At 43.1% G+C, this 13,162-nt stretch overlaps 1 protein-coding gene across 2 annotated transcripts in view; it reads left to right on the plus strand.

Annotated features, from left to right (window-relative positions):
* Positions 1 to 11,474: 11,474 nt before the first annotated feature.
* LOC133116547 (glycine receptor subunit alpha-2) overlaps positions 11,475 to 13,162 on the plus strand; it is a 28,662-nt gene continuing 26,974 nt past the window's right edge. Inside the window, exon 1 of one of the 2 annotated variants that reach the window (XM_061226212.1) lies at positions 11,475 to 11,485. Coding sequence is in view for 1 of the 2 variants with exons in the window: in XM_061226211.1 (XP_061082195.1) it covers positions 12,293 to 12,360 (68 nt within the window). In the remaining variant the exon portion in view is untranslated. Of the gene's footprint in view, positions 11,486 to 11,863; positions 12,361 to 13,162 lie in introns of those variants that run through there. The other variant, XM_061226211.1, reaches the window with a different exon arrangement.

The following is a 13,162-nucleotide window of genomic DNA, read 5'->3' on the forward strand; positions in this document are numbered from 1 at the left end:
AAAACTGTTTGAATGTATTACTGAATTTTTCTATTTTCTTCTCAGTCTGCTGTTGCGTATGATTTATGTTATTTCTATATTATTTGTCTTGGGCTCAATGTTTTGTTCCAATCCACTGTCTGTTGGTAACTACTGCATGTATGTAACCCATATGCTGTTGAACAAAATAAATAGTTAAAGCATTATTTCACTGTTCCTTAGCATCTGAAAATAGATTTTTGAACACATATTAAATTATTTTTAAGGACAGCAAGCTACTGAGGAGCTTAAACTAGAACCTTGCTGTTGTAGAATAAGTGGTTCTTAAAGAAATACCTGACAGGGCACCCAAAAATGTCTCTGATGGCAGTTGAATCCGTGTCTTGGCTGAAAATCACCTTTTCTTTAGGAATTCATGCAGCAATGATCAACATACCACGATTTAAGCCTAGATCCTATAGAAACATCATGCATGTGTATTGAACCTTTGGCCTGCCCACTAAAAGCCTGTGAGCACTTTATTAGGTATTAATTAGACTTATTTTTTAGACTTATTAAGTCTTCTGCTGCTGTGGCCTATGCACTTAGAGGTTTGATGGGTTATGTGTTCATAGATGCTCCTCTGCATATCACTGTTGTAATGTGTGGTTATTTGCATTACTGTCACCTTCCTGTCAGCTTTGACCAGTCTGGCCCTTCTCCTCTGACCTCTCACATTAACAACGTGTTTCTGCTCAAAAGACTGATGTTCACTTGATGTCACTTTGATCACATTTCTTCCCCATTCTGGCATTTGGTTTAAAAAAACAGCTGAACCTCTTGACCACATCTGCATGCTTTTATGCATTTAGTTGCTGCCACATTATTGGCTGATAAAATATTTGCATTAACAAGCTGGTGTACTGGTCTGCCTAATAACGTGATCACTGAGTGTGAGTGTTTTTACTATCTGTGAGATAGTAAAAAAAAAACATGGTGAAGACTCTCTTTATGACCTGATGCAAATGTATTCCACAGTTCATGAAAACTTCCAGATGACACAGATCCACTCTCGAATGGAGCACATTTGAGGCAGAACGAACAGTATGTGTTAATCAGTGCACCAACATCAGCTCACTGCATTGTGAGAGAGAGCTGTCGTGCTGTCGTGATAGCAGTCGTAGAAAGAGCGGCCCTGAGATAGATCCAGTACAATACACTGTGTTTAAACCCTCAAATGTGTACCATTATGTGCTTTTTCAGCCTGTGATAGCCTGCTTTACTGGCATTGACACATATGTGGTTAAGGGACAACGGCAACAGACTCTAAATGCAGTTTCCACACCTAGAATCAAGCTTTTCTGAGCTGAGACATGCAGCCGGCCAAGAAACAGCTGAGCAGCAAACTGTCCCAATTACTTCTGTTAAATGTAGAATGTGGGGACAATGTATAAAAAGGGCTGTAATTTCTACTTTGATGTAATATGGATGGATGTAAATAAGTCTGTACTGACAGTCTGTACATTTACCCATGTATTCTTTGTTTAATCTGAAATCCAATGCGCTGGAATACAGAGCAAAAACAACCGAAGTTGTGCCACTGCCCGAATACTTTTTGCATTGGTCTATATATGAGTGTATGTCTGTATGTATGTGCATATGTGTGTCTGTACACGTGTTTGCCTTCACATGTGCGTGCATGTGTGTGCGCTCGCCCACGTGTTGCTGGTGTGTTTGAATACACGTGTCTGTGTTCGTGTGTGCTTGTTCTGTTTTCTACCTCTGGCAAATGTGAGTAACATCAGTTGGGCCTTGTAATAAACCCATTCATCATCTCACTACGGCAGCATGCAGAGAGGAGGCTGTCCTTTTCTCATGAAAGGAGCCCTGCAGGGCTGCACCACACAGAGGGGGCACTAGGGGGCGTATGAGAGGGACAGTTACGCACCGTCACCAGGAGGACGTAACCTGTCTCTGTGCAGTTGAACAGTTGGATGAAGTCAACGGTTATGAGCTGTCATTTGCTGCATTCACAATCCATCAATATTTCAAATATATTAATGGACTATAAACAATATGTGATACAATCACACAGTCACACAATCAACTTAGATTCATGATGTGCAATGTGTATAAGGCCTAATACGGGCAAATATGCAGTATTTGAATTTGCATATCTAAATATTATAACATTGTTGAGCTTTTTCCTCATTTTAATGGTAGTACTGTGTACATACATAACCGATAAGGAGAAACGGGCTGTCACCCAAAATATGCGTCAAAAATATTCCTTTTCCGTCTACGCGGGCTGATAACATTGACAATGTTAAATTGTGCTTGCTAGCTGAAACGCACACACAGCTCGCTCTGATTATTCATCTGTATCACAGAGACACAGTGCACCAATTCCCTTATCAATGTGTGTCTTGGCCATGTTACCATGGAAACTGTGTGCACAGCTTGGCCGCAGCCTAAAAACAATTTATAAATGATGAAGGAGGTGAGAGTCATGCTTTAGGCCTGGTGACACGGAGAAAGCAACAGAGTCATTTCAGAGAGGGTCGTGCTTGCTCATCAGATGGGTTAGTGCACTTATTTTAGAGTATAGGGCACATGTACAGTATCAGAGAGTAGCACACATATTTCAGAGAGTGCAGTCAGGTCATGGATACTTCGAACTTAAGGACCCTTCTGAATTTTGGTTCTTAGAAAGATGCACATCAGACGGAAGATTGGCAAAAATACTGCCAGTCCTCGCGAGTTAATTACAAAAAGACACGTTTTATGTGTCCTTTTTTATGTGTACGTATCCTTCCGGACCCTAGATGTTAACAGCCAATATAAGCCCCTAATGTCCGCCACAGGTGTTGCCCAGCACCATAACTGGATGATTTTAAGCACACAATGTGTAGAAAGGTCTACATTTTGGTTGAAAGAGGGAGATGAACACTGGTGATTGAGTAAGGTATGGAAGGATGCAGGTTTGGAAGAATGGTCACTTTGGTCAGACAAGGACTGGCTTGAAAGCTGATAAAGTTACTTAAAGGTTTCTTATAATGTTGGATGCAGGGTGAAGCACTCTCGAATATACTATGATAATATTCATTGTTTTAGCCTCTTTCTAATGAGCAATACTACTACAGCTAGCTACTGAATACCTCAAAAACTACAAAAATGAAAGTTTTTATATTAAGTCATTGTATTGATGATTTCAATTAAATGTCACAGATTGTCATTCCAGCTTGTGTCCTGCAGGCATACCCGTCAATGCCTTCAGGACTTTCTCTGTCCGCCTCTTCATCCTCCTGGAGAACCCATTCATTATTTGCAGTCACAGTGCTCAGTAACAGTGACTGAAGTAAGTACAGTAAATTAAGGGCCATGTTTTTATGACCAAATTACAACTGTTTTTAGGTGACCACACCCGGGGAAATATCATGTGCAATGGGTAGACCTAGGGGAATCCTTACTTATAAACAGAAAGGACAGCCATACAATTCTAAACCTGCCAGGCATCAAAGGAGGAGAGTTAACAAGGATCGGAAGTGACGCAAGCTGTTAACTCCTGAGGCTACAGACCAGAGAAGTGTGTTTTATGTGCTGTTAACTCCTGAGGCTACAGACCAGAGAAGTGTGTTTTATGTGCTGTTAACTCCTGAGGCTACAGACCAGAGAAGTGTGTTTTATGTGCTGTTAACTCCTGAGGCTACAGACCAGAGAAGTGTGGTGTATGGGCTGTTAGCTCCTGAGATTACAGACCAGAGAAGTGTGGTGTATGGGCTGTTAGCTCCTGAGGTTATAGACTAGAGAAGTGTGGTGTATGGGCTGTTAGCTCCTGAGATTACAGGCCAGAGAAGTGTGGTGTATGGGCTGTTAGCTCCTGAGGTTATAGACCAGAGAAGTGTGGTGTATGGGCTGTTAACTCCTGAGGTTACAGACCAGAGAAGTGTGGTTTATGTGCTGTTAACTCCTGAGATTACAGACCAGAGAAGTGTGGTTTATGTGCTGTTAACTCCTGAGGTTACAGACCAGAGAAGTGTGGTTTATGTGCTGTTAACTCCTGAGGTTACAGACCAGAGAAGTGTGGTTTATGTGCTGTTAACTCCTGAGGTTACAGACCAGAGAAGTGTGGAGTATGTGAAGGTAGCCCGGTCCAGAGGTGGCTCCTGCACTGCCTGTTCTGGAATGCCTAATGTTGGCTAAGCTATGTTATCTGAGCCTGAATTTATGGCAGAGGGGTTGCGACGGAGGTGTTGAGAGGTCAAGGAGACAAGGAGAATTTGCACATGCTGATGTCCCAGGCAACCCAAAAGATCTGGGTTATCTAACAGTAGTTGAAGAAAGTGAGATGAAGGTGCACCCCCTCCCTGCTCATTTTAATTGAGAAGCAGATTTTTGGTGATGTGGATTTGTTGTTGCTTTGAGGTGCGTGTCTCATGTGTAAGACTGTTGGTACCTCAGAGCGTAGAGTTGACACAGGAAGCTGTACCACTTATTTTCTCAAGCGCTGTAATTTCAGGCTGCTTGCATCATTAAAAATGGTTCCAACTGAAGATTAAATATTATTAAAAAAGCTACCCACTAAAAACTTGAGTGCAGACACTGTGCATGAATATACAGTCTGCAGCCTCACTGCTCACTATGAACGTTCTTGTTTTATTGTCTATTAGCATTTTTTTCCAGGGAAATAACAGACAACGTAAAAGAGCAAAGGCCACTGCTTCAAGCTCTCCACGTTTCTATGACAAACTTTATTACTTCTTACTTTCAAAATGATGCTTTCAAACCTCTTGATTACTATCTCTTTAAAATTTAACTCACTGCAATTTCAGTGTCTTGTATAACATGGCAAATGAAAAGCTGAGAGTGGTTTTTGTTTGTAATTTCAGGAAGCTATTATGAAGGGTCTTAATCATAAGTCTATTTTTTTCTCATATTCTCTAATGAAGTGTAATACTTTCCTGGGCTTGTTCAGTGTAGAATCGCAATATTGGCTTTGCCTCTCCCAGGATTTGTGTTATGAGAAAATTACGAGCAAATTAAAATAGCCTGCAATTTTTCTACATGTGTTTGAGACAGGAGACAGTCCTCTGATGAGTGTTATCACAGAAACAGTGGTCTTACATAAGGACCCTTTGTTAAATCAAACTGCAATGTTGGTAAGAACACAGTGACCATTATAAGCATAGCACTGACTTGCCTTTCAAGAAAGAACACACGGTTCTGCGGTGACAGTTGAGAAGAGGTGAATGAACATGACACAGGAATGGAAGATTCATAAAAAAACCGAACAGTGCTTCAGAACATGAAGTCATTCATTTCATTATTGTGTGTCAGAGGTCATGTGTAAAATAATAGTTCATTTTGGATTCCAATACCTGTACCTGAATAAAAGATGGTTCTGCCGCTCTGGCTGCAGAATAATGGCTACTGCTGTTTACCCATGAGTATTTACCGCAAGAGATTTACCTCTGAGCATTCATCCCATTGTGTTTACCCCTGCACATTTATGCAAACATATTAATCCGGAACATTCATCCAACATATTTACCTCTGAACAATTTACCGTGCCACATGTACCCCTATTAAGTATTACTGAAGTATTTCTCATAGTCGGGTATAATTCATTTATATGAAAACAAATAAAGAACATAAAATGTTTAAGTAGGGCTTTTTTTATGGGGAAAACCCTGCTGCTCGGTAGACAGTAGCACACATTACATCTGCTTGTGACAGCTACTGTTATCGATGTACTGTAACTACAGCTGCTTCATAGCAGAACCACAATACATTGTCTGGCATAGGTATCTGTATCAATCTTTCTGAACATTAACATTGTTCTGGAGTGTAGCAGACAGCTTCTCACTAGGGAGCGATTTCCTGCTGGATTCCCATGACAGCCCAGGAAAATGTACTAATCAGGAATGTCAGTTGGCAGGCTTCCTGCCACTTGAAATTTCACCATCGTAACTGCGCAAAACTATATGTACAAATTACGGAACCACGGACCGCGCGGCGCTGCGCAGAGCCCAGGAACCCCACGCTGCTGTTGTTGGCTGAGGAGTGATAGGATATGACAGAGGATCTTCCCTGGTTACCGCTCGCTGGATTGTGCCCTTAGTGTCAAACGGAGCTGAGGTAAGGGGCAAACGTACAGTAACTCCTCCGCGTGAAGAGGTCAGCGTGCAGCCGTCTCCGATCCGTCCCCTCATTGTTTTGACGGCCGGCTCGGTCCGGTTACACCGCCTGCCCGTTAGGGATGAGCGGCCATCTTGTTTCTGCAGATGAGCAGACAGTGGCGCTTGTCTGCGCTGGCGGCGGTCGGTGGGGAAACAACGAGTGGCGGACCGTGTAAAAACGGCAGTGAAGGCGCAGGACGTGCCAGCAAACCGTTCCACCAAACAGCAGGTGCCTTTGATTCCCATTAAGATAGATTAGCTTATACTGCTCTAATTGAGGTGGAATGCAGCCTACTATGTTGCTGATTAGGATCCTGGCGTGTAGCCTGTTACAGTCGAGATATTCAAAACGGGGTTTTGAGTATTTGTGTTGCAAGACCTACGAGCATTTCTATTCTGTCCCCAGATGCAAACGATATCTGACACTTCCTGCACCTCCACAGCAGTATCTGTTACACCAGGGGCACAATAAGGGCGATGCACATGAATATCTGTCTGATGTATACACAGAGTTTCTATGTCTCCTGCACATTCACTGATGGAGGATGTTCATGACATTACCCCTGATGAGCCATGATGGGAATGGAGGAGTCACTCAACCCAAAACCACAGGACAAAGTCCATCCCCTGTTCCCTCCCTGACATCCCATTCCAGGGGTTAGCCACATTTTGTAGAACAAATGTTATTTGTAATCAGCTTTTATCACTGGTTAGGGGCCAGGTCTTTTCTCTGGCCGATGTTTCATTTATCTTTCACACAGTTAACTTCTACTGGGAGCCGTGTAATATTACAACTACAGGCTTCCAGAGAGTACACCCTTATGTTCACTTATCCCAAATAAGGAAAACATACATGTTTGTTAGAGGGCATTTGAAACATGAATGTTATTACTGCTTATATACTGTACAGTATATATAGTATATATGGTGGTGTGTGAAAACCGGGCCTGTTTTTGAGTAAGACATTCAAAGCTTGTGCTTCTGTCACAAACCTTTATATTCCATGTTCCTTTGTTCGCTGTTCCAGCTCTGTCACTAGAACAAGGATATCCCCCTGTGTGTAACCAAGGACGACACCATTTTCCTATCCGCTTCAATCTATCGGAAGAAAGCTGGGGGAATTAAGGGGGGATAAAAAATAAAAAAAATTGACAGTGGGATGGATCCCCTCTCCCGGCACTGACTGCTCTCCGGTCCGCTGCACATGAGCAACGCCGAAACACAGCCGCTCCCGTTGTTTCCAGATGAGCTGCCCTGGCCGGGTCTGTTCCTGCCTAGCGTCTGTTGGAGTGGGGATCAATATGCCAGCTTCCACAGACAGCCTCAGTGGGCGAGTGCAGCCTGTGCTCTGCCGAAGATGACGCTGCTTTGGTTAAAGTCCTCGGCAGATGGAGCAGCCTGTTCCTCCGTATCGTACAGGCCACTCCCCTGTGATAGCCGCTGTAATAACGCATTTACAACTCTCTTTGATGAAGATCCTGCAAAACATCTTTGGCTATGATGAGTGATTCAGCTGTTTTCTTATCATTATATGAAGTTAATTTTATTATTTTCTTCTGAAATATACAGTATGCATATGGAATATTTTTGGGTTTGGCATTCTGACAAATTCTCTCAAAAGTTTTTACCCAGCCAGTAATCTGATTGAGTTTGATGTACTTATATGTATGTATATACGGATACGAGTTTTAAGCTTCACATATTCTATGCCAGTGTTTAATAACACAGTGTTTAATAACACTGGCAGAGATGTGCCGAAAATCTGCTGGCCTGGAAGTGTTTGTGTAGTGCCTGAACATCCTGTGTCAGTGACAAGGTGTTCAGTAGAGCAGCTATGATTGCGATATCATGGCCGGTGTTATGACAGAGAGGCGAGGGTGTGTTTGTGTCCTGGAGGTGTGAACAGAAGCGGTGGGCCTGGGGCCTTGGCCAGGGGTGAGAGGTGGGGGGCGGTGGGGTGAGAGGGGGAGGCGGTGGGGTGAGAGGGGGAGGTGGTGGGGTGAGAGGGGGAGGCGGTGGGGTGAGAGGGGGAGGCGGTGGGGTGAGAGGGGGAGGCGGTGGGGTGAGAGGTGGGGGGCGGTGGGGTGAGAGGGGGAGGCGGTGGGGTGAGAGGTGGAGGCGGTGGGGTGAGAGGGGGAGGCGGTGGGGTGAGAGGGGGAGGCGGTGGGGTGAGAGGGGGAGGCGGTGGGGTGAGGTGGGGGGCGGTGGGGTGAGAGGTGGGGGCGGTGGGGTGAGAGGGGGAGGTGGTGGGGTGAGAGGGGGAGGTGGTGGGGTGAGAGGGGGAGGCGGTGGGGTGAGAGGTGGGGGGCGGTGGGGTGAGAGGGGGAGGCGGTGGGGTGAGAGGGGGAGGCGGTGGGGTGAGAGGTGGGGGGCGGTGGGGTGAGAGGGGGAGGCGGTGGGGTGAGAGGGGGAGGCGGTGGGGTGAGAGGTGGATGCGGTGGGGTGAGAGGGGGAGGCGGTGGGGTGAGAGGGGGAGGTGGTGGGGTGAGAGGTGGGGGGCGGTGGGGTGAGAGGTGGGGGGCGGTGGGGTGAGAGGGGGAGGTGGTGGGGTGAGAGGGGGAGGCGGTGGGGTGAGAGGGGGAGGCGGTGGGGTGTGAACGTGCTTGCCTGAGTGTGACCTCTGTAGTGGGCGGGGGTCTGCAGATGGGCGGCGCGTAACAGCATGAGCAACATGGTGGGTTTGATCTCAAGACGGAAATGACACATCATTAAGGCCATTGGCAAACCCCTGTCTTTAATTGGCCAGATAGTGGGGGATGTGGCGCTGACAGGTGTGGGTGGTGGGTCATGTGACTCTTGCTGAGTCCAGAGCGGGCAGGACACACCATGGTGACAAGGACGACAAGGCTTGAAAGTCTTAATTACCCACATTGTCTGGCTTTGAGCCTTGATTTGTGGAAATATATCAGCAATTAGAGGGCCTGACAGGTGGCTGTTACAAAGCCCCTGCTGGTGTCAGCTGTCTGGGACAGTGTTACTGAAAGGCCAGGAGATATACTTCCCCTCTCTTCTCTGCCATCACAGCCATGACCCGGTCTGTGGCACAATCAGCCATTTGGACAAGCAAACCCTTCCCTGCAGGCAAGGAAATCAGTATTGTGAATTTGCATCTTTAGAATTGCATCAAAAAATGTTTACTGAATTACATCTGCCGTCGAGCTGATATGAGGGAAAACATGTGGAACTTGTATAAATGGATGCATACAGTATATCTAATATGCATCGAAATGTCTAATGCATTTTAAAAAGAATCAAAGACTCGCACTCAAAAACCCAGTTAAGAATAAAAATGCAAAGCTAAGAAAATGGTAAAAAATTGTATAATCAGAATCAGGAATAACGGTGCAAGTGAATTTGCACAAGCGCTGAACAAACAAAACTTCTTCAGTCAAACAGTCCTCCTCAGTATTATTTCCAATGCTGTGAAAAAGTATCCCATTATGTCTGGCATATAGCAAATACAGCAAGAACATCATACCAAAAGCCAAACATGCTGATGGTAGTATGATGGTGTGGGGATGCTTTCTCTGTAGAATCAGAATTATTAAGGAAAATGTCTGGTTATCTGTCTATCACCTGAAGCTGAAGCATAATTGGGTTTTGTATAGTAACAAGACAGTGATCCAAAACACAAAAGTCCACATCTGGTTGAATGAAAATAATCAATATTAAGGTTTTGGGGTGGTCTCGTCAAAGTCATGACTTGAATCCAATAGAGATGCTGTGGCAGGACCTGAACTGAAAAACCGACCAATTTGTCTTCCTTAAAGCAGAGGAGCGGGTTAAAATTCCTCAGCCGCAATGTGAAAGACTGATGTGAAATTATTGGAAGTGTTTGATTGCAGTTATTGCTGCTAAAAGTAATGAAATCAGTTATTAGGTTTGAGGGGGCAATTACTTTTTCAAAGCGCTGATATGGGTGTTTGATGACATTTTTCAGCAAATAAATGAAATAATTTAAAATGTGTTATGTGTTTACAGGTTTCTAAGCGTGCATTTTGTATAAAGATCTGAAACCATTCGGTGTGACAAATAAACAATAATAGAGGCAATCAGGAAGGGGGAAATACTTGTTCATGGCGCTGTTACTATGATACATGCTTAAAAATAAGTCTCAGATGCTGCATCTGACCTGTTTTTCTCCTTCTCTTCCTTGTGTGCTTTACGTACTGAGGAGCTGGCAGCACTAGAAAGCATTAGAAACTATGCTGACAGAAACCACCGTATGCTCTTGTCTCCAGCTGCCATTTTAACAGACCTGTACCGCTTTTGCACCTTTTCCGGTGATACAGATTTTAGCACTAGCGTGGTGAAAAAGGGAAAGAAAGAGTTAAAGAAGACCTTAAGTCCTACCTTAAAGTAATATTAAAATACCACACCCCCCAAAATAGCAATAACTAGTTTACACATGCAAACTAGATATTTACATATCCACACACAAATACCTTTTGTTCTCTAAACATTGTTAAATATAAAAACGGTCTTCAAAAAAAATTGTGGTTTAATTCAAGTGATCCTCTCATTTCCTCGTGATGGGTGTGCCAGACCTATCTACACAATCCTGTCTGTCAGCAGTCCTCAACCTCGCGGTGGGGCTGCCAGCATTCGGTTTTTTCAAAGATGTGGTTTATACGCCTGTTTCCAGGGCAACCGGGGAGCCGAATACATTCCTTACGGCGTCTTCCTATTGTGCCTTTGTTTCATTAACTTACATTTTGAATAATTGCTCAATACTTGATGACGCTGTTATTGGTGTAAGCATGTTTATCCAACTCAAATCATGTATCTGTTTTAATACTGAACATCTATTTAGCCTATATCCATTATATTTCTTCAGCTTTATCCTGGCTGACTCACCATTTCGCATACTGACATTAAACGTTAAAAATATGAACGATATTGGCTCTGTTTCGTTGCATTGTATTGCTGGTGTTGACTATGAATAGCACGCTGTTATATTGCATTATCCGTACCCTAAAAACTTATATTTCACCATATTTGCTTGATTGCGCAAGAAGTACATGTGACATATTTGTATTTTCTAAAAATAAAATAAAAATTGTTTTCCAAACGACATGCAATGAGGAATCAAGCACTGTTTTTTTCATCTATGAAAAATAATCCCCGGACCTCTTATATATATTGTATCCTTTGAACATTCAAGTGGCGACATCACAAACAGCAATCTGAAGATTTGGTCCAGGTGGATGTAATAACCACTGAAATGTCAACGTAGTTCGTGGGAGAGAAGCTTCCATAAAATGTGACGTCTAACAAACAAAATATCACAGTAATAGGCAACTGGGAATTTCCTTTAATACTGCAAATATTGCAACAGCTTCAACGAGGTCAGTATTTGTTGCACATTTTTAGCCAGAAGACGTGTGGAGGACAAACGTTTAATGACTTTGTACGTTGTACATATGTGTTATTAACTTGAGAGATACTAGCTTTGTTAAACATGCTAAAAGTATCTTCTCAGTCATTGAGTTTTCAGGAGCACATGGCCACTGAGATGTAAATTCTACAGGTGGTAGGCAGCCTGGATTGTATGGCATGGATGATTTCGTGCGAAAACTGCCTTTGTTTTCTGAGTACAGGTCCTCGTCAGTTCTATTAACATCAAGTCTTATTGAGAATCTACTCACGTCCTTTAACAGTCTCCGTGCGCTTGCGCGCTGCTCAACCAGGAGCTATCCAAATGCTGAAATGATTCAGTGGAGCAGAGCGCGCGTCTCATTCCAATAGTACATACTCATCTTTCCAAGTCAAGAATTTGTCGACAAGCCCAAATGTTCTTTTTATAGTGAATATATTTTATATAACACATCTATTGTCTGATCATAACATATGGCACTTCGTTAATTACATTAAGGTTTTATTTGTTTTAATTAAGTAATGACTCGGTGTCTTGATATTAAGGTTTGCGCGCAAATTTTCCTCCTGTTGTACTGTATTTGGATATCAGTGCTCCACTAAATTTCACTATGTTCCCGAGGAGTGGATTACCTCCTGCGTATTCTTTGGCACCACCGAAAATATCCAACTGCGCTTTGGTAAGAAAGAAAGCGATTTTGCCTCTTGGATTTTTAATTTGACATTTGTCCATGGAAAAGAACAAGGAAGTGGAACATTGACCAAAAAAACCAAGAGGAATGATTCGTACCTTTGTTAAAATTCTTACAGCCTTATTTGTTTGTGTCTTCGAGGCAACCAACTTCAGGTATGTCTAACTCTGTCCTAGCTACATTTTGTGTGCGCGCGCATTTCGATGGCTGTTGTCCACATTTACAACTGACTATATCACACAGAGATTAAGAAACCGAATGTATTTGGTATGATATGCATGCGGTTCAAAACTGGATCGTGGGCGCTTTGTGGCAAACTTTGAAAGGTCCAGCGCGTTCGGGAATTCCACCTGGAAACAGACGATGATGAGCGACGGGAGTGTCCTCCCTCGTTAGATGCACGCGTCTTCGTGTTTTGTTTGGGACTTGTCTCAGTGAGCAACTGTACGTCCACTGTATGACTATAGTACGCAAACATTTGTATCATTTTACCAATTCATAATGATAATAATAATAATAATAATAATAATAATAATACAAGTATCAATATTATTTTAATTTGTGAGATACCACCATATCATTTTAATAAATTAATTTATCAATTCATCATCAATTCATCATTTCATCCATGGAACGGTTTCTCTCAAAATGACCTTATGACATACATTAATAATAATTGTATATTCATGAACATTGTGTTTTTAATGGAGGCATAATTAAACCATGGATCAGTGTTAAACAGCTCTCAAACACAGATGGCGTGGTGACAGGAAATGTAGTATATTATTCTTAATCTGCTCAACTCTGATAACCATGTTAGTAATGGATTGCTGCCAACAGCTGCTTAACTTTTCTGATGAAGCCATTGAAACGTGCTATCATAGCTGAGTGACACGGTAAAGTAGAGCATATACCACAACAGCATTTTGGAGAGGTATGTGTAGTATCAGAGGTGGA

This window comes from Conger conger, chromosome 17 (assembly GCF_963514075.1).
Source record: "Conger conger chromosome 17, fConCon1.1, whole genome shotgun sequence".
Lineage (NCBI taxonomy): Eukaryota > Metazoa > Chordata > Actinopteri > Anguilliformes > Congridae > Conger > Conger conger.